Source organism: Rousettus aegyptiacus, unplaced genomic scaffold (assembly GCF_014176215.1).
Source record: "Rousettus aegyptiacus isolate mRouAeg1 unplaced genomic scaffold, mRouAeg1.p scaffold_m13_p_17, whole genome shotgun sequence".
Taxonomy (NCBI): domain Eukaryota; kingdom Metazoa; phylum Chordata; class Mammalia; order Chiroptera; family Pteropodidae; genus Rousettus; species Rousettus aegyptiacus.
This window is the reverse complement of record NW_023416292.1, coordinates 26,083,683-26,106,684: the sequence shown is the minus strand read 5'-3', so window position 1 is coordinate 26,106,684 and position 23,002 is coordinate 26,083,683. Positions and strand designations below refer to the sequence as shown.

The 23,002-nt window shown below is 65.1% G+C and overlaps 4 protein-coding genes across 8 annotated transcripts; all 4 read right to left on the bottom strand.

Moving 5' to 3' along the window:
- Positions 1–1,697: 1,697 nt before the first annotated feature.
- Positions 1,698–6,524, bottom strand: S100A5 (S100 calcium binding protein A5). Of its 4 annotated transcripts, none has more exons than XM_016140201.2 (3): positions 4,839–6,524; positions 3,551–3,701; positions 1,698–1,973 (listed from the first exon to the last, which is right to left on the bottom strand). In XM_016140201.2, the coding sequence occupies exons 2-3, from the start codon at positions 3,686–3,688 to the stop codon at positions 1,830–1,832; spliced, it is 282 nt and encodes a 93-aa protein (XP_015995687.1). In that variant the 5' UTR covers positions 3,689–3,701; positions 4,839–6,524; the 3' UTR covers positions 1,698–1,829. The 4 variants fall into 4 exon arrangements, with proteins under 4 accessions (XP_015995687.1, XP_036090805.1, XP_015995686.1 ...); XM_036234912.1 differs by lacking the exon at positions 4,839–6,524 and adding an exon at positions 4,068–4,385; XM_016140200.2 differs by lacking the exon at positions 4,839–6,524 and adding an exon at positions 3,840–4,379.
- Positions 6,525–6,919: 395 nt separating this feature from the next.
- Positions 6,920–8,994, bottom strand: S100A4 (S100 calcium binding protein A4). Its single transcript, XM_036234913.1, has 4 exons — positions 8,905–8,994; positions 7,944–8,099; positions 7,041–7,211; positions 6,920–6,984 (listed from the first exon to the last, which is right to left on the bottom strand). Exons 2-3 carry the CDS (start codon positions 8,082–8,084, stop codon positions 7,047–7,049), a joined length of 306 nt encoding a protein of 101 aa, XP_036090806.1. The 5' UTR covers positions 8,085–8,099; positions 8,905–8,994; the 3' UTR covers positions 6,920–6,984; positions 7,041–7,046.
- Positions 8,995–10,463: 1,469 nt separating this feature from the next.
- S100A3 (S100 calcium binding protein A3) lies at positions 10,464–12,205 on the bottom strand. Its single transcript, XM_016141916.2, has 3 exons — positions 12,191–12,205; positions 10,949–11,094; positions 10,464–10,669 (listed from the first exon to the last, which is right to left on the bottom strand). Exons 2-3 carry the CDS (start codon positions 11,087–11,089, stop codon positions 10,505–10,507), a joined length of 306 nt encoding a protein of 101 aa, XP_015997402.2. The 5' UTR covers positions 11,090–11,094; positions 12,191–12,205; the 3' UTR covers positions 10,464–10,504.
- A 4,131-nt stretch (positions 12,206–16,336) lies between these two features.
- S100A2 (S100 calcium binding protein A2) lies at positions 16,337–22,602 on the bottom strand. Of its 2 annotated transcripts, none has more exons than XM_016141122.2 (3): positions 22,475–22,602; positions 17,423–17,570; positions 16,337–16,599 (listed from the first exon to the last, which is right to left on the bottom strand). In XM_016141122.2, exons 2-3 carry the CDS (start codon positions 17,561–17,563, stop codon positions 16,447–16,449), a joined length of 294 nt encoding a protein of 97 aa, XP_015996608.1. In that variant the 5' UTR covers positions 17,564–17,570; positions 22,475–22,602; the 3' UTR covers positions 16,337–16,446. The 2 variants fall into 2 exon arrangements, with proteins under 2 accessions (XP_015996608.1, XP_015996619.1); XM_016141133.2 differs by lacking the exon at positions 22,475–22,602 and adding an exon at positions 18,860–19,191.
- Positions 22,603–23,002: the final 400 nt, after the last annotated feature.

Sequence of the window (23,002 nt, the reverse complement as noted above, 5' to 3'; positions counted from 1 at the left end):
AATATTGACGGAAAGGCTAAAGCTACCGTGGGCCCAGCCCCGGGGACCCCCGCGTCCCCACATTCGTGAGAGCCCCACGCTTCATGTGTTTGCAGCTGCCGGCTCCTCAGAACCACCCGCACACAAAGGCCCCCATCCCCGAATGCGGGAAAGACTCCTAGAGCCTGCCACCCTCCATCCTGGACCGGGCGCGGGCAGCTGCGGTGAACTCAGACAGAGCTCAGGGGCCAGGCCTCGGCCATGCCGGGCGTGCCCTCCAGGCCCCCGTCACTGTGGCGAGAAGCAGAATGGATTTGACTTCAGCCAGCTGGGCGGGTGCCTCCCCTTTCCCTATTTATTTGTAGCCACTGAGGAAGTCACCATAGACCATAGCCAAGGTCCCTAAGAAAGTGACATATTCCAGGAAGTCATCACCTTGTCCTTGTTCTGGTCCAGGTCGGCCAGCGGGTCTCGGATTTCGGATTCCTGCCATGGGCCGCAGGACCTTGTCACCCAGCCCCCCACCCTAAGAGCTCTGTCCCCACCGCCCAGCCCCTTCGACTACCCATTTCGAACCACCCAGCCTCAGCCAAGCACAAGGTGACATGAGGTAACAGCCCAGGGCTTGAAGGGGAGGGAGAGGGCAGATCTAGGGCCGAGAGCTCAGCGGCCCGGCCTGAGGGGACCAGAGCTGAGGAGCACGGTGGATCAAGGACCCTCAGGAGCCCGCTCGCCCGCCGCTGAGCAGCGCCCTCCAGCGGTTCCGGGAGAAGTGGAGAAGGCGGAGAGGGCGGCTCGCAGGGCGCAGGATGCGGCTGTCGCACCCAGGACACTCCCTCCCGCACCCAGAAGAGCTCACTCGGGGCGCCGCGCCCCCGCGTCTCCCGCCGCCTGGAGCTGCGCAGACCCGCGCGGGCCAGAACTCGCCCGCCGCTGCGGGAGGCCCAGGGGAGCGGTGCGGGGTGCGCGGGGCCGCCCGCCTGCTCATAGCGACAGGTGTCCAGCGACAGCCCGGCCCCTGTGCCACGCCCTCCCGCTTCGCACGACGCCCGCGGGGCCACCCAGCTCCTGCCGCCCCCGCAGGCGGTGGCCCAGAGCAGTGCGGGGAGGGGTGGAGAAGGGCGCCCCCCGGGGGTGTTTGGGCTCAACCCTAGTGGTGGAGACGAGATCGAAAGGGTTTCTAGAACATCTGCCCCCAGCCGAATCAGCCCCCACCCCTCCCTCCGCGCCCCTGGCTTCCGCCTGGATGCTCTGGTTGGGCGCTGTGGCTCATTTACTCCCCCAACCCCGCTGACAGGTGCCAGGCGGGACTGGCGCGCGGGGCCGCTGCCCGGGGGCCGCCACCTTGCCCTTCCTGCCAGGGCTGCCGGCGTGGCCTCCCGTGAGCTGGTGACAGGCCGGCCCAGCTTGTCCACCACTGCCCGCGGGGACCATGCAGCAGCGGCCCCCGGTGCGCTCGCGCTCACAGCGCGTCCCGCTCAGCCTTCCTGCGTGGCCGCCCGCTCTCAGAAGCCAGCAAACGCCCGCCCCGCCGCCCCATTGTCCAGCAGGGCGAAACCAGGTCGGGATAAGCTCAGTGACTGCACAGTGAAGGACAGGAAGTGGAGTGGGAGCGCAGGACGCTGACCCCCCAGAGGCTGTCACCCCCTCCCGCAGGAAGCAGCTCAGCCCTGCACCCCACTGTCTCCCACCCCCATCTTCAGAACCAGCCTCCAGACCCCTGGACGAGAAACTCTTTATTTCCTTTGCGGGGAGGGAAGGCCGAAGCAGGGTCCCCCTGGGGTGGGGCGGAGGGTGCGGGGCCCAGAGGGTCGGTGAGGGGAGCTGCAGAGGCCGGGCGGGGCGGCCGGTCACTTGTTGTCCTCCAGGAAGAAGTCGTTGTAGGCCATACACAGCGTGGTCAGGAACACCGCGTACTCCTTGAAGTCGATCTCCTGGTCGCTGTTTTTGTCCAGGCTCTTCATCAGGTTGTCAATGCCGCTCTCCTGCATCTTCTGGGGGGTGGGGTAGAGGGACAGGTCAGCCACCCCGCCTGGCCCTGCCCCAGCACCCCGCCGTCCCCCTGGGAAGGCAGCCTCGGGGTGACCCCAGGCCGGGCCGGCAGCACTGAGCCTCTTGCTGCCCCGTCTCCCCCAGCCCACGCCCAGCGCAGGGCCTTGGTGACCTGACACCCCCAAATTTAAACAGATGAAGGGAGCGAGGCGAGACGCACCCCCCTTCCCCTCCCCATCCGCGCAAATAAGCGAGGTTTTATAAAGCACTCAAAGTGACGGCTCGGTGACACGTGGCACGGAGCATGATCCAAGCCACGCACTTACTCTGCCCCTGCAGGGGACAGCCGAGAGTGGGCCCAGGCCTCTCCATGACAGCAGTGTGCTGGAGCCGGGAAGCCACCACCTCCCTTCCCTGCTGGGACAGCCTGCGGCACAGCCCACAGCCGAGCTGTGACAAGTGCCTGGAGCATGGCTGTGCTCTCCGTCTGCTCCCAGCCCAGCTCCACCGAGAGGATGGGGACAGGGCCCCTGGGGGCCCGGCCCGCCCTCCTTGCTGCCCCAGCTCTGGCTTCTCCGCGGGAGGCAGGACTCGGGACATACGGAGACAGGAAACAGCCTCTCCGTGATGCAATCCGTGTCCCCAGTCTGGGCTCCCGTTAGAGCCAGGCCCTCCCCAGGGCCTCTGTCCCCCTGTAATTAACCGCACTGGCCCCGGGGCCCCTCCCTCTGCCCTCGTTAACTCCAGGATGCACACAGCCTGGCAGGAAGGCCAGAGAGCTGGCCTGGTGACACCCACACCGGCTTCGGTGCCCTGCCCACAGGGGCACACTCGGGGAGGCTTGTCTCTGGGGAGGGACCCGGGCTGAATTTTAAAGGAAAAAGCAGCGTGCGGGTTGGGGGTGGAGGTTACACCAGCTCAGCTCCTCATTAGCTGGGCGGCCTTAGACAAGTCGGGTGATGTATCTGAGCCTCGATTTTTCTTACCTATAAAACTATTATAACCACCGCCTCCTAAGCGCCCTCCCGCCCACCTGCCCCGCCTGGAGAGACTCGGCTTTGCTTCTTCCTTCGCTGTGTCGGCGAACCAGCAGAATGACGCTTTTGGGCCCCTTGTCAGCCCCTGCGGGGAGCCCCAGGCGCACGGGGACCCTGCCCTCGAGCTGTGTGCCGCATGACCTGGGCCCCCTGGAGCCCACCACTCCCCACGACGCCACACGCAGGCTCTGCCACCGCCGCGTGGGCCTGGCCTGGACGTCACGTGTCCCCCGACCTCACTCTCTAAACCCTGACATGGGCTTCCTGCTTCCCGGGAAGCCCGCCCCGCCCCCAGCGCCTGGAGCTGTGCCCGCCCAGGATGCCCGCCCTCTCCCTTCGGTCTCTGTCGCCTTTGGCCATCCTGCCCCTGGCTGAGCACATAGGACCCCGAGGGCAGGTGTGCTGGGTCCCTAGGGAGGCGGGGCCAGGCCTCGGTCCGCAGTCCGCTGCGGACCCCCGACGCGGTGTCGGTGCTTTATGCCCCGCCCCCCAGTGCGGGCCGTGAGCACTTGGACTCCGGGGAGAGGTGCGCGGCCACCTACCTCGCCCAGACACAGCTCCTTCTTGATCAGCTCCTTCAGCTCTTTCCTGCTCAGGGTCAGCTTGCTGCCCTCTCTCCCCGAGTATTTGTGGAAAGTGGTGACCATCGTGGTCAGGGCCTTCTCAAGAGGGGTCTCCATGACAGCTTCAGCCCTGGGGGGGTGTGGAGGGGGCGGATCACACTGCCCGGGAGGCCAGACTTTGTGCTGCCCCATCATCGGCCCGGCTCCAGGCTCCCCCCCACCCCCCCAAGAACCAGAGACTGGGACCCATGACGAGACCGAAACCCACCAACGAGCAGACCCAAATGTGTCAGGACAGGTTCTGGTGAGACCCAAGGTGCACTTAGAGCAGCCAGAGCAGCCCCCGAAGGAGGCCACACACCGTCCTGCTCAGGGGATGCTGGAAGAGCAGTCGGGGGGTGGGGAGGGAGGGGCGACGAGCTGCCCCCCAGGAGAGCTGGTGGAGCAGGGACCGGGTCAGGCTCCCCCCTGCCCCGCCCAGACCACTGGCGCCCACCCTAGCCCAGCTGCCCGAATCTCCTGAATTCGGAGGGTGTCCCGTTATGGAAGTGGGGTACAGGGCAAGGAGAGAGCCCAGAGGTTGGCAGGGGCAAGGGCTGGAGCCGGGAGATACGGTCTCAATAGGAAACGGGCAGAGGCGACTGGACGTGTCCAGCCGGCCCCTGTCCCCAGGCCACACGTGACTGGCCACGGGACAGCAAGGGGTGTGGCCCTATGGGCATCCCCAGGGCCAATCTGAGAGCTGGAGCCGGGGGCTGTGGTGGCCAGGTCCAGTCTGCCAGCACGACCACACCCGCCCCGGAGCTCCCGTGACTCAGACTCGAAAACCACTTCCCCCTTGGGGAGGAAGGCGGCACCGCCCAAGGAACTGGGGCTGCAGGTGGGTCCCTGCAGAGCCCCGGGCGGGCGCGCAGGAGGAGGCCGGAGCCCCCCGCGAGTCCCGAGCTGGGCCTGTCATCACGTCCCACCTCCCCAAAACCTCGGCTTCCCCCGCCCCCAGGAGACTCAGCAAGGCCCCCGGGCGCCCCCTCTCCCCCGCAGCACCGACCAGCTGCAGCTGGCTCCCTTCCTCGCTCCACCCCGAACCCCCTTCTCGGGGCGCACTGACAGAGAGTTTCAGACACCCTGTCCTCTCTTCCCCAAGTGTGTGCCCACTCATCGGGCTGAGCCTTCCTTGGGGCAGGGCACCTCAGCTCGTCACCCCCTGGCCCAGTCACCCAGCTCGCCCCACCAGAGAGATGAGCGGGGACAGAGAAGGAAGCCTCACCGAGGAAGGAGCAAGCCAGGGGACCCACGCCACGGAGACAGCCGCCCTCCCCTGGCTGCCGGCTGCCTTTATTCCCTCTCTGCAGGCCCCAGGACACCAGGGGAAGGACAGGGCCAATGAGAAGGAGCCAGGGACACGCGGAGGTCAGAGCCCCTTGAGACAGGACTGGGGAGACGTCCCCTCTGCCACTGCCGCCATCCTCGTTTTCACAGGGAGGGGTCGGAGCATCCTGAGACCACCGTGCCATACGCAGCTTCGGGCCCGGAAGCTTTGTGTCCAGCACCAAAAACCAGAATCGCAATCTGAGGGGTCAGCAGGGCAGAAGAGGAGAAGCTGGGCTGCTGGGGAAAGGAGACCCCAGAAGTGTGGGCCAACCCCAGGGCCCCTCCCGGGCCTCCCACTGCTCCCCCAGCCCCCAAGCCAACTGGCCTCCAGGCACAATCAATGGGGGAACACGGTTCTGGCCAAGGGCATGGTCAAGGTCATTAGCTGGAATGGAGCCTAAGGTGTTTCGTTTGTTCGTTTTATTTTTTGTGGTGACACTGGCGAATGAAATCCAGTTAGTTTCAGCTGGACGTAACCTAAGGTTTTTAAAGAGCTTTCAGAGGAATGATTCCTTCTAAACCTCGCTGATCTTCATGGGAAAGAACGGTCAGAGACCCCGGGAATGAGACTCAGGTTGGGAGGGGGTCGGCGAAGGGCAGGGCCCGGTCGTGGGGGAGAGGAGGGTGCGGACTGCGGGGAGCAGGTCCCAGGTGCAGCATGAGTCAGGCGGGGGTCAGGAGAAACTCGCACATTGTTCTACCACCGACCGGGGACTCGGGGGCTTCACCCCTACAGCTGCTGCAGCCCCGCTGAGTCGGCCTGGGTCCTCCCCGCAGGACCGCAGCCGGGACTGGTCGCCTAGCAACAGGAGTTTCCGGAGGCAGGCGAGAGTGACGCAGGAGGCGGCTCAGGGGAGGGCATCCCCGCGGATGACGGGCAGACTTGGGCGAGAAAAGAGGGAGGAGGTAAACTTTTTCCTGGACCGAATCCCATCCGAGGCTCCGTGGTCACCCGCGGAGGAAAATCTGAGTCACCTACCCCACCGAAACTTGAGAGAAAAACACAATGCGATGAGAAGAAACGGGGAGAGTTTGAAAGGTCGAAGGGACCAAACCCCCCTGCCTCTGGACCCGCGTCCACTCAGCTCTTCCTCAAAGGTCCCTGCCACCCAGGTGGGCCCCAGAAGGCGACCTCAGCCCCACCCCGGCCCTGATCCCGAGGAGAAACAGCAGCAGACCTGATAGTTTTTTTTTTTGGGGGGGGGGGACAGGGGGGAGGATCTCAAGTTTATTGATTGGCTCATACGTCTGTAATTTTGTCTCCAAAATTGTGGTCACCATCCCCCGCCGTCTCCCTCACTCCCACTGCAGCCCCTGTCCCCAGCTCGTCCCCTCCAAGCCCTGGCCCCCCTCTGCAGGACCATGGTCTGATAACATCTCATCCCGGGGCCTTCAGGGCGGAGATGGGAGTGGGGGTGTGGGGAAGGACCATGTTGTCAGGCTGAGGTCTCCCCGGCATCACCTCCCTGATCTGGCCAGGGAGGGAGGAGTCATGCCCATGCCGTCGTCCCATGCCCTTGGAGGCCAGGGCACTGGAAGGCGGGGACAGGACAGGGCCTGGGCTGTGACCGTCAGGACCGACCCCTGGCCCGCACATCCCACGCTGCCTCGCTGCCCGCTCCCCGACTCAGCCCTCCCCCCACCTCACCCCCTCACCCCCACACTCTGAACTCCTCCTCAGGCCCCAACCAGAAACAGATGGGACCTTCCACCCCACCCAGCCGCAGTCGGAGGCGGCAGGGAGTGCCCTGGCTAAGAGCCCCCAGCCAGGCGTTCCAAGCCTCTGGGGCCCCTTTTATTGCCTTCTGTCCCATCAGAGCCAGCGCTGTCACACACACACACACACACACACACATGCACGCACGCATACGGAGCCACCCACATCCCTCCCCACCTTCATGAGACTTCTCTCCGCAGCCGCAGCCGGCCCGCGCGCACTCCCCACCCCCCACCCCGCCAAGACTCAGACCACCAGCCTCAAGACGCCCAAACATCTTTATTGGACTCGCTCAGCATCCTGCGCGTCTGGAGGAGCCATGGCGAGGCTCCGTGCCCGTGGGGAGGGGAAACCCCGGCGGCCCCGCCCCGCACGCGTGGGCGGCCCTCACTTCTTCCGGGGCTGCTTGTCAGGGAAACCCTCGAAGAACTCGTTGCACATCATGGCGATGCAGGACAGGAAGATGCAGTACTCCTGGAAGTCCACCTCGTTGTCCCTGTTGCTGTCCAGGTTGCTCATCAGCTTCTGGAAGGCGGCTTCGTCCGTCCTTTTCTGCAGGGGGACAGGCCACGGGTAGAAACCGGAGGGCGGGGGGCCGGGGCCCAGGACGTCCCAGGCTTCCAGCTGCAGAAAAGCCAGTCCCAGGGGCCCGGCTTTGGGATTCTGGCCACCTCGGAGCTAAGCTAGGGCGGGAGGAGGGTTCCCCGAGGCTGAGGAAGTCTGAGGGGGGGGGTGAAGCTGAGGAAGGGGACCGCGTCTTGCCCCGAGGTCGCTTTAAGAATGCAATTCGACAATGATCGTGAAAGTCAATACGCAAGCCGCATAAAGCTGGATTTGGGGGAAGCTGTGGTTGTTTGGGGCAGACAGGTGTGTGTCCTCGTTAACTGTCTTCACACCAAGAGCCTGATAGAAACGCAAAACCATTCTCCACTGCGGGGACGGCCAGAGGTGGACGGTCCGGGCCCGGCCAGCAGGTCTCCGCTCTGCCGCGACCCTGGGAGGTACTTAGGTGGCCTCTATGAGCTGCAGTGGCCCTTCGGCTAAGTCACACAAGGCCACCAGCCCATCGGCCCCCTTTCTGCTGGGTCCCGGGGCGTGAGTGACAGGTGCTCGCTGAGTCTCCACCCCAGCAGCAAGCTCTCGCCCAACTTCCCCATCTCGCGTAAACGGCAGCTGTGCAGGAAGCCTGCAGCCTCCAGGGCCCTGCCCGCCCCCCACCGCCCCCCCTCCCCGCCGTGGGGGCTGCCCTGCAGGGGCAAGTGCTCCCAGGCAGCGGCCACTCACCCCCAAGAAGCTGGGCAGCTCCCGGGTCAACAGGTCCTTTAGCTCCGACTTGTTGAGCTTGAACTTGTCGCCCTCCTTGCCCGAGTACTTGTGGAAGGTGGACACCATCACGTCCAGAGCCTTTTCCAGAGGGTACGCCATGGCGACAGTCGGGATCTGGGGGTCACAGGCGTGCCTTTACCTCCCCCGCTCCACCCCAGCTCTGTGCTCAGAAGGCCCCACCGAACCCCATCCCTCTGGGGGGCCCTTGGCGACACTGCCCTCATCACAGGGGGAGCCCAGAAAGGTGGGGCTCGGCTCCTGGCGGGGCGGGGGATGCTTCAGGCAGCGAGCGGGCCTCCTGCCATCCATCCTCCATCCGTCCGTCCACAGCCCATTCTCACCGCCCCCCCCCCCCCGCTACCCTCCCCCGCACCCCAGGGCTGGGCGAGGCTGCAGCTGGCAGCCTGCCAGGGAGCCCGCAGCAGCGGAAAAAGCCCGTGGCCGCGCGTGCGGGGCGGGGCAGGGTGAGGTGGCAGAGGCACCCGTGTGGGCGAGGGAGGGGCGGCCAGCTCCCCTGGGCTGGGCAGCCGGGCGCTGGGCAGAGGCCGATGGGCAGAGGCTACCGGACGAGACGAAAGCCCACGGCCGCCTCTGCCTTCGCATTGCTTCCCACACCCGAGCGTGCACACACGGGCTTGTGCAACCCAGCAAACACGAGCCCGTGCGCACACGGACGGGCCACACGGACGCCAAGGCTCGCCGCGGGAGCAGCAGGCGCTGCAGCTCGGGTCCAGCCACCCGCACGCACCTCTGCTTCTGTGTCCCTCTCTCTTGCACGTGCACGGGCTCGCACGCCCACACACGCATCCCGCCCCGGGCCCCCGCCCTGGAATCTCACATCTGGAGCCCACCGGCTTCGCCCTCCCGTGCCCCGAGCCTCAGCCTGACACTCCACATGTGCCAGGCAGCCACAACTCACCAGACCGAGAGAGAGAGGAAGCGCTGAGGAGAGGTTGGGGAGACAGGAAGAGTGGGGAGAGCCCAGCGGCCTGACCTATTTATACCCTGGCCAGGCCCTGCCCATGGAGAGGACGGGTGGGGGGAGCAGGGGCCAGCCCTCCTGCCCCGGGCCAGCCCAGTGCGTGCCAGGGCAGGGCCCCTCTGCCGGCCAGCCCGGAACTCGCTCCTGCCCCGGGCAGCGGACATGGGCCAGCCTGGTGCACAGACGGGGGCCTCAGTGGGGTGGACGCCCCCAGTGTGCACAGCTCGGCCTGAGTTTCAGGGAGCTGGAGACAGGGGCAGTCTATGGGGACAGGGAGCAAGAGGTCCCACCTGACAGCCAGGGAAGGGGACCCGAGGTGGCGGGTGACCGGTGGGACGCTGTGCTGAGGCAGGACCTGAGCCTGGGACGGCTCGTGCCACCTCCCCCCCCCCCCCCCCCCCGTCCCCGAGCCTCCTGCACTCTGGGCGCGGCTGGGGGCAGGAGCCGGGGCCTGGGGGCCACAGGCTAGCGCCCAACAGAGGCCGGAGACCGGCAGGGCTACTCAGCGGAGAAAGGCCCTGGGCGAGGCGGTGATGGGCGAGGAGTGGGCGTCAGGCCTGGGGGCTCAGGGACGGATCGAGGGTAGAGGGGGGCGTCACAGGGGGTGTTTTAGGGTTAGGGAGGCGTCAGGAATGAAGACTGGGTGGAAAGGTAGAGGAAAAGAGGCACAAATGGAGGAGCCGGGGTCGGGGTTCACCCCCAGGGCGTGGTGTGAGCTCAGGAGTGAGTGAGGGTCAGGAGTGGGGGGTTAGGGCCCTCAGGGGGCTGTGGCTTCCGGGATGGGGTCTGCCTCAGATCTCCCCCTCCCCCTCCAGTGCAAGGCTCCCCTCCCCGGCTGGGAAAACGCCCTCATCAGGCCCAGGCGCCCTAATCCAATTAGTGCTGCTCTGGGGCCCCCACAGCCCCGCCCGGCCCCACCCCACAGCCCCCCCCTGCACCCCCTCACGCCCCGCCCCAGCCCCACGGCCCCACCCATCACGAGGCCTGAGCTCCATCTCCCCGGGAACCTCGGGCCGTCCTCTCTCCCTCATCAACAGCCCAAAGGAGCTTCTTCTTCAAGACCCCAGAGGTGGGGGGGACCCCCAGCCTCCCCTGGTTGTGGCCTTGTGTTGACCCCTCCCCTCCTGCCGGGCCGACCCTGAAGCTGCCCTCCCCCCTCAGCGGTCCCTGCCCCAGGCTCCCACTGTCCTCTCAGAAAAACGAGGCCACGCAGAGTGACACCTGTTCTTTATTAGGGCCCTTCCCACCGTGGCCTCGCTCTGCGGGGCCTGAGCTGCCTGGGAGCCGACCCCAGCCTCGGCCATCACGGGCCACAGCAGGGAGGCGGCGAGGGGCCGCTCTGCGTGTCACGAGCCGGCATCCCTGGGACGGGTCCCCCCGTGGCCCCCTCCTCACGGGCAACACGGGGGAAGCTTTCAGGGGCAAGCCAGGGAGAGTCCAGACGAGGAGGGTGGGGCGTGGGGGTGGCCGCTGCCCAGGACGGCCTGGGGCGGAAGTGGCGCCGTCCTGAGCAGCCCGCTGCCCGCTGGAGCAGAGGCTACTGAGGGCAGGGAGGCTCGGGGCGGCAGTCCTTGAAGTAGCTGTGGCAGTAGGTGCAGAGGCAGGCGAGGGCGCGGGCGTACTCCACGAAGTCCACCTCTCCGTCCTTGTCGGTGTCCAGAGCACTCAGGAACTTACTGTAGTCAGCCTCCCGAAACTCCAGCTGTGAAGGGCGGGGGGGGGGGGGGGGGGGGGGCGGACGGAGGAGCAGGTGGAGGAGAGCAGGATGGCTGCTCCCCGCCCCCACACCTGGGCGCCCCGCCCATGCCCACCCTCAGCCCTGCACAGCGCCTGCGCCCTGCACAGCGCCGGGGCGATGAGGGGCCCCCCTCCCCGCGGGCTGGCCTCGCCCCCTCTGCCATGCTCTGCTCCGAGCTGGTCCCGGGCCCTCCTCGCAGGGCCTGGGCCCCGCTCCCGGCGGGGCGGCCTCCCCGGTGCTCACCGGGGTCCAGGTGGGCAGCTCCGTCTGCAGCAGCTCCTTCAGCTCCGCCTGGCAGAGCTTGTGCTTGTCCCCGCGGCGGCCCGCGTACTCCTGGAAGGTGCCCACGATGGCAGCCACCGCCTGCTCCAGAGGCCTGGCCATCCTCGCTGTCGCAGAACAGGGACGTGACCCACCACAGGCGCCCAGCTCAGCGCCTGCGCCTCGGCCCTCCGTGAGCCGAGACCGCTCCCGGACCCGTCTCAGTGTCCTCCAGGCTGCCTGCCCCACCGGGCCCCCTCCGCCGAGCAGCCCTCCCTGACCACACCGGCCCCTACACTCGATTCCCCTGCGACCTCCACTGTTATTTTTCTGGACAGAGGTCTCATTTCCAACATCACTGCCAAGGCCTCAGGAGGAGTGCCCCCCCAACCCACCACGGGGGACCCCCGAGGACTCCTTGTCCTCGGGCCCTTGGAGAAGCGAACATTGTCAGGGAGGGCCAGGTCTGAGAGGAACCCCTCACCTCGCCATCCCTCACCAAACTCAAAGCAGATGCTTCTGGGAGCCTCTCCGCCTGTCCCTGGCTCTGCAGCCCAGGGAGCCATTTGCCCCTCTGGGCCTCACACGCCTCATCTATGAAGTAGGGTCCAGCCCACTCGCAGGCCCTGTCAGATGCGAGCCCAGGTGTTCACCACTGCGATCGCCCACCCTCCTGACCCCAGGGGGTCCTGAGGCAGAAGGCTCCGCACAGGGGCACCCTGTTCCCACGGGGGAGAGGGGAGGCCCTTCCTAGAATTTCCCACCCCGCCCGCCCCATTCCACCAGCCCCCCCCACCCACCGCCCTCCTGGGATGGGCCCAGCATGGAAACCCGAAGGCAGCCAGGAAGGCCAGTGTTGTTTTCATGTGAGCCCAGTGACTCATGCCTGGCTCCCCCAGGGGATAGGAGTCTTGCAGCAAGGCAGCGAGGGCCAAGCCGCTCCCCCTAACAAGCCCCCCTCTCTGAGCCCCGCGGAGCAGCATGGCCCTGGCGGGGGGACGGGGGGGGACGCTGGGCCGAGCCCCTCCCGGGCTCTGACTCCCCGCGGCGGTCCAGGAGCACGGCAGGGTGTCTGTGTTCCCGAGAGAGGAAAGGGCCATGACCCCGGGGAATAAGGAGCCTCAGAGGTGCTCAGCGGCCCCCCTGGGCTCCAGCCAGCCTGCTTGGCGCCATCCCCGCTGCTTTTCCAGAAGCTCGGTGCCCGGAAACAAGGGAACCCTCTACCTGCGCCACCCTCGCCTTGCCGTCCGGCCTGTCTCAACCCGTCGGCAGGAAAGAAGGAAGGAGGCAAGAAGGAGGAGGAGGGAGCCCACTGGGTGGAGCACCACTGCCCCCACCCCAGGGCCAGACCTGGGCTCTGCACACCCCCGGCCCAAACCTCCCGGCAGCCCCTCGCCATACAAGGGAGCCCCTGAGTCTACCAGTCCGACCTCCCCGGCCTCATCAGTCCCTGCTGGGGTCATCCCTCTGCCCCCACGCCCAGACCCTGGGCCAGGGGACAGACCCCTAACTGCCCGCCACCCAGTCCCAAGCAGCCTGCACTCACCCCTGGTGTTGGCACGTCGGCTATAGGGGCCTGGACGCCGCACATCCCCATTTATAGTCTCCCAAGGAAGGAAGGGAGCAATTACAGGGGCCCAAGTAGGTCAAGCTGAGGATGCCCCCAGGGGCCCCCTGCTGCCTTCCCCACCCACCCGTGCACACATCAAAGGCCCCGTCTGGGCCGCAGACACTGTCTGCCCTCGTTCCCTGTCTCCCCTCCCCCAGAGCGTCCTGCCCGTCTCCTTCCCCTTGGGCTGGTCCGTCACCTCCCTCCCCGACCTCTTCACTCTGAACAGACACCCCAGAATACAAAGTAGGAACACACTCTGGCCTGGTGTAAGTTTGCACCCCCAGAGAAACTGGGTGCCAGAGGGCATCTTGGAGGCTCTGGTCAAGCCCCTCATTTTCAGGTGAGAAGACACAGGCCACGGGATGCCCCCCCCACACACACACATCTGTTTTCCAGCTGTTTGGGGCTGGGAACTGCTCGCTCCCCTGGGAAGATCACCTCATCTGTAGAATGTGTTGGGGAGGGAAAAAATTTCCTTCTACCCTTCTAGGTTCTTTGGTTGGTCTAATAATCAAATTAACATAAGACAGAGTAACAGGAGAAATATTTAATTCCGTATGTACGTACAGGGGGCTCCGTAAGACTAGAACCCACTGGAGGTCAATAGCTTATATGCTCTTCTGGACTCAGGAGGATGGGGTTGGGGTCCGGGGCTCCAAAGGCAAATCACAGGGAGGCGGAGAAACAAATACGTGCTGAGCCTGGGAGAGACAGTGGGACGTGGAGAATTCTATGTCCCCAGGCCCTGCTGAGTCTCCCCCATGACGCACGTACCCCACTCCCTCTGTAGGTCTTTCCGCGGCCGGTGCTCATCCCAGACGGCCTCTATCTCAGGCCTTTTAGGCAGTTACAGGGGAGGTGGAAGCTCTTCCTGAATTGGGCCTCGATTGTCTTCGGCTCAATATCAACCGCATGCCGGGGAGACGCGTTCCCGACCCCCGCAGACGTCTCGGAGCCCCAGGAGGAAGGCGCGTCGGTCCTGGGGGCACTCACAGCGGTCTGGGGTGAGTTCTCGCACCACTCCATCCCGCCCCCCACAAATGCGGTGGACGCATGCGGACTGCGGACTCCTGCGTGGGTTGCCTGCGGCCGGGATGCCTTAAGCCTGCTTCCCGCCTTCCCCAGATCCATCCGGCCTTGCTGTTCCTCGCAATCCCAGGGGTCGGGGTGGGTTTCCTCCGGCGTCGGCTTAAGCACGCAGCTCTACAGGGGCCCAGAGTGAGGGAGGCTGTCCGCCTTGCCTCACCTCCTCCGGGGAGCCCCAAGCTTCAGCTCTCTCTTCTCCACGCCACAAACAGTCAAGGCCAAAGGTTGCTGGGGCTCAGTCTGGCCAGTGCCTCCGGGGTACGAGGGGCCCTGGTATCCGCTCACCTCCTGGAGTCTGTTTTCACTTAGATTTTGATCTCCTCATTCCTTCCTGCCTTGTCAGCTCTTCCATCGTCTGAAAAGATTTTTTCCAGATTTTACCCTGCATTTTTTGTTGTTTGTAGCTGAAGCAGGCACAGACCCTCACACAGCCAAAAATGGAAATCCATTCTGAAGGGGTTCAGAACAGGCACCCAAGACGTGACCCTTGGGCACGTGAATTATTTTGAGTGGAAGGCAACCGAGACCCTGCGGGCTCCTGAGAATCCTTGGCCTCTCCCTCAAAGAATTTAAATGAGGGGCTCTGTCCACCTACAGGTTGTCACCAGAAATGCTCTCATGACCTAGCTGCGTGGCAGGGGATACATCTGATCACCGAACGCCTGTCCTTCTCATCGTCCCACCAATGACTCCTCTCACCTCTGACGCCCCTAGGCGTCCTCCCTCATCCTTAGCTCAGAAGGTCGTACATGCCTCGGTCTAACTGTCTGTCTCTGAGCCTCTCACGTATGCCGGATTCCCGTATGTACGTACGTAATCAAATTTGGCTATTTTCTCTTGTTATTCTGTCTCATGTCTATTTAATTATTAACCAACTGGAAGAACCTAGAAAGATAAAGGAAAGTTTCTTCCTCCCCTGACTTCATATCCCTTCTCCATTCCACTCCTCACCCTCGGGCCTGAGAGACCCCTCCCCGTTTTACAGAAAGAGAACCCAAGACCCAGAGGAGTGTGTGGGGGGTGGGGAGGTGGTCAGCTCCCAGGCCCCTGGCGAAACCCTAGTGCTCGTGGAGGCAGCCAGAGAACTAATAACGCCCCGAGCTCACCTCGGGCCCCAGCACCCTAACCTTGCCTGTGTCATCCTATCCTTGAAGACCCAGCCCCTGCGGGTGAGGGAAGGGCAGGCTGTGATTAGCCCTGTTTTATAGGCAAGGAATTATGGGGAGAAGGGCCCAGAAGGGGGGGCCAGAGCGAACCAGTAATTAACCCAGTTCTAGGTCAAGCACTCAGTCTCGCCTGTGCTGAGGTCTCCCTGCTCCGTGGGCCTCGATGATGGGGGAGGACGGTGGTGACCACTTCACGTGGGCGCCGTGCGCCTTAAATGAGTCGGCAGGTGCAAAGCCCCTGGGTAAGCGGTGCCTGGCACAGACGGGCGCATAAACGTGGACTGAGAGGTAGGTGACGGGGCTGAGAGCCGTTCGTTAGTCACACGAACGCTTAGTCACCTGCCCGAGGCCTTGAGGGTACAGCCATTAACAAAGCCGACGCCCCTGCTCCATGGAGATGACCGTCTCGTGGAGGCAACGGGCAATACGAACGCATGTGTGGTGGGCGTAAATGCACCGAGGTGCCAGGGCGAACGGCGAAGGTGAGGGAAGGATGGAGGGGAGGCCCGGGGAGGCCCGGGGAGGCCTGCGCGGTGGCGAGGGCGGAGCCGGGGGCGGAGCCGGGGCGGCCCGGAGCAAGCGGGTCCTGACCGCCCAGCCTCGCGGGGTCCTCACCGCCCGGCCTCGCGGGGTCCTCAGCCTGGCCGCGCCTCCGCGGACGTCCCACCTTTGTTGGTCCTGACTGAGGTGCAGGGGGCAGCAGCAGGTCGGGGCACGGAGGCGGAGGCCTGGACGCAGGCGGCCTGGGGTTGGGGGGCCGTCACGGGAAGAACCCCCCATGGGGCCCTCACTCCAGGCCCCACCGCCCTCTTGCCGCCCCACGCCCGGCGCATCCTTTATCTCGTTTGGCCCTTAATTTTCTTGCCTCCAGAATGGGTTGGGAAGATTCGCGCCCCAGGACCCTGGTAGGAAAAGGCCTCGCATCACTCGCTGTCACCGTGGGCCGCGTCACTGTCGCCTTCACGGAGGAGCAGGGACAGGCGAGGGGCAGTGGTGACCACGCCCTCCCGGATCATTTCGTCCAGCCCCCTGCCTCCGCGCAGGCGGGGTACAGCGGCACCCCACCTCCCTGGCTCCCCGAGTTCCCGCAGTGACTGCCGTCTTCCCGCCCCGCTGGGAGGCTGTCCCCAGCGCCCGCCCTGAACCGCCTTTCTGCAGTGGCTCCAAATGCACGTCATGCTCGCCACCACCCCCCTTTTCCCTTCCCACCCCCGCTGTCCACGCCGGCCACCCAACTCTGGCCCTGTGCGGCGGGTTTGGGGGTGAGACCTGGCAGGACCTCCTCCATGCCGACCCGCCCCCTCCATCCCGCCGGGTCCGCCGCTCTCGCCACCATCACCTTCCGAAGGCCACCCGGACGTTCAAGTGCTTGTGCCAGGGGGCGGGGTGACTCATGGGACCAGCGACCCTCGTCAGACTGACTGGCCTCCCCGTCGCCAGCTGAGCCCCATTAGTGGGACGTGTGGGAGGGGCCCTGGGCCCCCCGGGCAGGAGCCAGGCAGGCCCTCACCGAGCAACTAAAATTTATTGACAAACGAAAAAGTTTATTGCGTACAAAACTAAAAGGGACAGAGAGTCCTCCTGGGCCCGTGAGCCCCGGCGGCAGGGAGCCGAGCTCAGGGTCGGCCCGGCGCGCCCTGGAAGAAGTCGTTGCACATGACGGTGACGAGGGCCAGAAACACGGCGTACTCCTGGAAGTCCACCTCCTGGTCGCTGTTCTCATCCAGGCTGCCCATCAGCTTCTTCAGGCCCTCCTCATCCACCTTCTCCTGCAAGCAAGGCAGAGCGGGGTCACCACCCAGCCAGTCGCCACCCCACCTCCGCCCCAAGCACCCCACACTCCCTGGTAAGCTGGGGGCAGGGGGCGTGGCCCTGGGAGCTACTGAGGGGCCCAGTGAGTGAGGACAAGAGGTCGCTCCCCCTGCTCAGAGCTGGGGACACACCAGGCACCCCCGAAGCATGGGATCAGCTCTGCTCCGCACGGGACCTCGGGGAGGTGGGCACCACAACCCCGACTTCGCCGATGAGGAAACTGAGGCTCCCGGAGCTAACGCCTCCCCCACTGGCATCAAGGTGAGTTCAAAAGATGACCTCTTCTTACTATCAGCCCAGATGAACCCAAATGAGAATACTTTGATGGGAAAACAATTTTTTTGAATTTTTACAGGAGTTTATTTGAGCCAAACTGACGACACATGGCGGGGAGCAAGATCTCAAATGCTCCCCGCAAAATCTCCTTGAGGGAAAGGACATGCTTCATATGCTCAAACCTGAGGCCCGACTTCGGGGTTTGCCCAGCAGTCGCGGGGGGCGGAGGGTCAGATAGAGAGCTGACCCCTTTCTCCTGGGCCTCAGGGTGCGTGGCTTAGCCGGGCTTTTCCCTCCCGACGCACCTTCGTCTGGCACACAACCGGGAGAGGGAGTGGGCAGGGCGAGCGCGGGCCAGTCCAGTCGCTGCCCCGCTCTGGGCTCTGGTTGGCTCAACTCCGCAAGGACCGGATGAAGGAGTGGCCCATCTTGAACCTGCGCACCCCCCCCCCAGGCCAGCGCACCCCCTCCCGTGCCAGCACCCCCGCCCCCGGCCTCACTCACCCCCACGAAGCTGGGCAGCTCCTTGTGCAGGAGCTCCTTCATCTCGCCCTTGCTCAGCTTGAACTTGTCGCCCTCCTGGCCAGAGTACTTGTGGAAGGTGGTGACCATCACGGCCAGTGCCTGCTCCAGGGGGCTGGCCATCTTGAACCTGGGCCCAAAGGAGGGAGCCGGTGAGGGGGCCGCGTGGGACTCCCGCACTGACTGCTGGCGCCCCTGCGTCTCCCCCGCAGGCCCGGGGTCCACACGGGAGCCACAGCCCAGGTCACACCGAGGGCAGATGCTACCCCTTCCCCGTGTGCGCGGTGGCCGCGGGCCGGGCCTTGCGCATCTCCTGCCATCTCGCTCCGGGCACTCCCCTGAGGGTAGGGCTGCTCCCTTCCAGCGTCCACAGAGAGGGCAGTGACAGTGACCAGTCAGTCCCGTTGGGTGCCTTCCCAGGCCAGTGGCCTCTGTGCCAGCACTAGGACAATGGGCATCTCCCTGGGGGCTCGCTGGGCATTGGCAGTGACCATGGCTGCAGCCCAGGGGCACGGGGGTCCTGGAGAGCCCCTCCTCCTCCCAGGACTGCGGAGACCAGAGGGTGTCACCGTCCTTCTAACCACAGGCTCTCTCCGACCCTTCTGCCCTCAGACCAGGGCTCAGAGGGTAGCGACCACGTCTCCCCCCACACTGGGGGCCCCCGGGGCTGGGGCGCTGTCTCTAAGCAGACGCAGACGCAGACGCAGACGGGGCAGCTGAACACCCGCCCACCAGCAAGCTTCCTGCTGGCTTCGGAATTAAAGAAATTAAACGTCCCGTGCCCGGGGACGAGGGTGGAATCTGGGGACTTAAGGACGATCCCCTCCCGAGGCCCCGCCCCTGCGAATCTTCAGACCAGCCCCGAGGGTTCGGCGGGTCCCAGGATGAGACGGGGCGCTGGCGACAGAGGCGGGGAAATCCCACGCCCCACCGGCCTCGGGGGACTGGGCGAGACAGGGGGCCACCACGGCAGAGCCACTCAGGGCCGCCACCCAGCGGGCCCGCGCACGAGGTCCCACTAGAATTCAAGACTGCAAAAAACAGAACCAGCACCAAGCAAACTGAAAATTCTCGTTACATTGTGCCCCCCCACCCACCCACACGCACCCCTCGAACTCCGAGGCCGAGACCTCCCAGGAGCTCTCTAGACTGAGTCGCCCACGCTGAGACCCGAGGAAGGGCCTCAGAGCAACCCCCAAACTGAGTCATCATGGAGCAGCCAGGCCAAAGCCCTCAGTCTGACACTTCGCAGAAGTTCCCCCCAAATGCGAGAGGCTCAGGCTGCTCCTCCCCGGAAAACTACAGGAAAAAAGACGGACAGAGGGCCTCACGCAAAGGCCTGTGGGGTCCCCCCAAGGGAAGAGAGGCCTGGGAGGGGGGTCCTCCCGGCCCAGCCCTCGGCGGGACAGAGGGACTCACCGGATCAGAAGGCACAGAGACTCAGGAAGGAAAGTGAGGGGCCGGGCGCCTGGAGCGGAGGTTTATATGCCACCCCCACTGGTCCCCGACTTGGCGTTCTCAGGAAAGCCGACGTGCCCTAACCTGATGCCACCAAAGCCTGGCCTCCTGCCGCCCCACCCCGTCCCGCCTGGGCCCTCCCTCCCCGAGACTGCCCGCTAGGCCAGCAGCAGGAGGAGAGGCCAAAGCAACAGCCCCTGGGCCCTCCCGGCCACAGGGGAGCGGGTGGTGCGGCGGAGAAGGGGCAGCCAGGCCCGGGGCCCGGGGGGCACGGCTGCTGTTTGTGGGGCCCGGAGACTGATGCCAGGCCTTGTTCTCCCGGCATGCCTGCGAGTCACAGCGCATTCATGCGTCAGAGGCTGCAGGGGCACACTGGCCATGCAGGCGCGTGCGTGCGTGCGTGTGTGCGTGTGTGCGTGCGTGTGTGCATGCGCGCGTGTGCGCGTGTGTGCATGCGTGTGTGCCGGAGCAGGTGGGGGGCATCGGGAAGAGGGGGCAGAGCTGCCTCGCTTCGGTGCAGTGGGGGAGGCGCCACCAGAACACCTGTTAAGGAGCCGAGGAAAGCAGGTGTGCTTTGAAGGCGCTCGAAAGACCCGCTCTGGGCGGGAAAGGGCCTGGCAGGACCCGGGGAGGCGGGGCAGCCGGAGCTGGCCCTGCCTAGTCGCAGTCGGGCGCCCCCGTCCGTCCGTCCGTCCGTCCATGTGGGGTGTGAGGGGCACAGAAGCCCAGCCCCCACTTCTCCAGCCCGGGGTGGGAGAGTGTGGAGGGGCTGGACGGCTTTCTAAGCCAGGAGGGGGAGCAGGGAGCAGAGGCCACAGACCCACCCCCTGCCCCCAGCTGCAGGCCCCCCCATACCCAAAGGTGAACACTGGCCGTTCAGGACCCAGGGGACAGCGGGCCTCATGCTGCTCCCTCAGACCCCCCTCCTCGGTCTGTCCCCAGCCCTGCCTGGGCACCGCCCTTCCTGTGGGCCCAGTTCCCTCCCCCCTCCAGATGTCTGGCAGCCTTTTTCCCTCCCCCAGCTCCCCGGAGTCCTAGGTGACTCACCCTGGTGCAGGCCCAGATGCCCAGGCCATGAGTCAGCGGCACCGCCCGCCTCCCCCTTCCCCGGGCCAGCTCAGCGGAAGCCCCAGCGCGGCCTGGGGGGACAGCGCCGCCTGCAGCCCCTCTGCAGGCCCACCCCACCGAGCTCTGGCCCAGGACCCCGCACAGCTCAGGCTGGGAGCCGGCCAGGCGCACACAGGAAGCCCGCTGGTCTCTTCCGGGGGTCGCAGTGGGACTTGGGGGCCAGCGGAGCAGCGTGGGTGAAGTCGGGCCTTCGGGCCCCAACATCCTCCTCTTCCTCACCTTGCACACTGCCCAGCGTCCCCTCCTCCCCGAGGCACGCGGACCTCTCCTGCTGCTGTCTGTCCCCATCAAAACCCACTTCACGTAGAGCTCGGAATGAAAACCCTTCGCCCTGAGCATAAGGCCCCGTGGGGCGTGAGGAACAGTGAGGAAACGAGGTGAAGCCACACGGCCGCGCTGTGAAAACGGGGTCCGCCCAGTCCAGCCCCCCAAACCGCTTCAGACCAAGTGGGGTGCAGCTCGGGGAGCAGGTTTTATTTCACTGGAACCAGCCCGAGGACTTAACTGTCGAACTTCCCCATTGTGCATCAACATCTGGAAATGTAGGGATCCCGACACATAACCCACCGAAGGACTCAGGAAGGGGTGCAGGACTCAGGAAGGGGCGCTCCCGCCCGGCCCGCCTGCCAGGCCTGTCCAGACCACAGAGCGACGGGGAAGCTAGACTAGCCACGCGGGACGATTCTTCCCTACGATGCACTTCGTCTCCTTCAGAACACCCTGGATGTTGCCCGGCTGTGGTTTTGACATGCAAATCCTGAGACCCTTGAAGAAATCTTTGTCATTTATTTCCAGCCAATGGCTCCAGACTCTTCTGGGCTCTGTCAGCAAGTGCAAGGCACTGTTTGTCACATCCCTTCTTCCATTTCAGCAAGGACTTCGCAGAGAGCTCTCCCTTTCAGCCGGTGTCCCCGGCTCCTCCCTCCGGGCCCCTGCGCTCCTCGGCCTGCCCTGCCCACACCCTCACTGCCTTGCTCATTGTGCTTCGAAGACACGCATACTGCGCCCCGTGTGGCCACGACCCTTTGCTTATGCCGAGCCCTCTGCTCAGTGCGCAGAGGTCCCACTGACCCTTCAAAGGCCAGTTAAATGCCGCCCACTTCCCGGAGCCTTCCCCGGCCCAACCAGATTCGCCTGCGCCCGCTCTGTCCCGTACAAAGCGCCCCTTTGTCCTGCGCACTCAGAGCACCCTGCTCTCCACTGAATCACTCACACACACGTCTCCTCTTGCCTGCACCCCACATGGTGACCTCACTGGGCGGGGACGGGTTCTTACTCATTCGTGCATGAGCAAAGGGTCTCTCCCACGCTGGGTGCCAACCAGGTCCGGGGCTACCGAATGGCACCGGGGTGGGGGTGCGTGCTGGGGGTGGCGTTTAGGTGGGGGGCCTTCTCCCCTGCCCGAGTTATGCTACCCACTCATAACTTCCCCTCAGGGTCCCAGTGGGGGAACCGAGACACCAGGTTGGAAAACAGCTTCAGATCCCTGAGGAGTAACTGCAGGAAACACCGCACGCCAGGGACCCGGGGAGGGCGGGAGCCGGCAGAGCCAGAGGCAGGAGGGAGAGACACCGGCAGCCAGATGGAGACTGGAGATCGGGAGGCGTCAGGGAAAAACCGAGTCACGGAGACAAAGGGGATGAGGGAGACAGACGGACAGACGGACAGAGGAGAACTGCTGATTACAAAGGCCAGCACCCAGGGACCTGTCCCTGACCTGGGAACTGAGGCCAGGGGTGCTCCTCAAGGGGCGTATGTCTGAGACTGGTGGCAGTCACCTTAAGTTGCCACTAACTTGCTGTGTGTGTGACCTTGAGCAGCTCCCTCCCCCTGGACCCCTGGACCGGACAGGAGGGTTGGACAGAGCCACACCTGGAACCCAATCCCCATCTTCATTCTCCATGTCCCCATGAAGGCAAAGAAGCCAGACACAGTGCTACACACACACACACACACACACACACACACACACACACACACACACACACACGCACCCCCACCCGCAGCTTTCCACCAGAGTCCCTCCCTGGGTTTTGCCCGCCTGGCTCGTGCCCCCTGGTGGTTGAGCCTTGTCATTACAGGCTGGTCTCTCCCGGTTCCCTCTGCCCCTCCCTCCTGTCCGGTGGCCCCGGAGTGCCTTGCTCCTGACTCATGCTGGAGAAGGCGCTGCTGATTCAGCTCCCAGAAACCTTCCCACACCCACGCCCTGCACACCTGCCTCACGGAGAAGGTGCTTCCTGCACGGTCCTGCCAAGCAGCCCAGGTGGGCCAGGAAGGAGGCTGGGTGCCTGGGACAGGAGCGGGAAGGACCGAGGTGGCATAAGGGCGGCCGAAGCCAGGGGGCTGACCGCTGCCCACCCGCCCCTTCCCTGGGGCAGTTCGGCACAGAGAGAAACGTCCGCCGCTGGGGCCGCAGGCGTCGGGCCCGCCGCGTCCCCTCTGACTCACCGTGTGTCCTTGCGAGAGCCGCGCCGCGTCTCTGAGTTTCAGCCTTCTCCCCACAAGCCTCCCTCCTGTTCTTCCTCCGCCCTCAAAATAGGCCTCGAAAGGTTTTCTCTCGGCAAACCGCAGTCAGTAATTCATCCACCTGGCCCTGGCAGCCGGAGCAGCAGGCGCCCGCGACGCCCGGGGTTTGCCATGTGCGCCCGGCTGTGCATGCGACCTCGTGGAGCAGCTACTGTGCGCTAGGCGGTTTCCGTGTACTGTGCCCTTTAACTTACACGACAATCCAAGGAAGTTGCCACAGGCTTACCCCAACTGACAGGGGAGGCAAGGAGGTTCACGCAATGAATGAGGCATGACTTAAAACGCAGGGAGTCACAGTGGTAAGACCCCCAAGAGCCCTAACCTTCCGTGTCCCGCTGGGACCAGCCCCGGCCTCTCCGCCATCCCCCACCCCACCCCACCCCGCTCCCCAACTCAGTCTCATTTCTCAACCTGCCGGGAGCACAGGAGCCCACACCCCCTGCCTGCTCC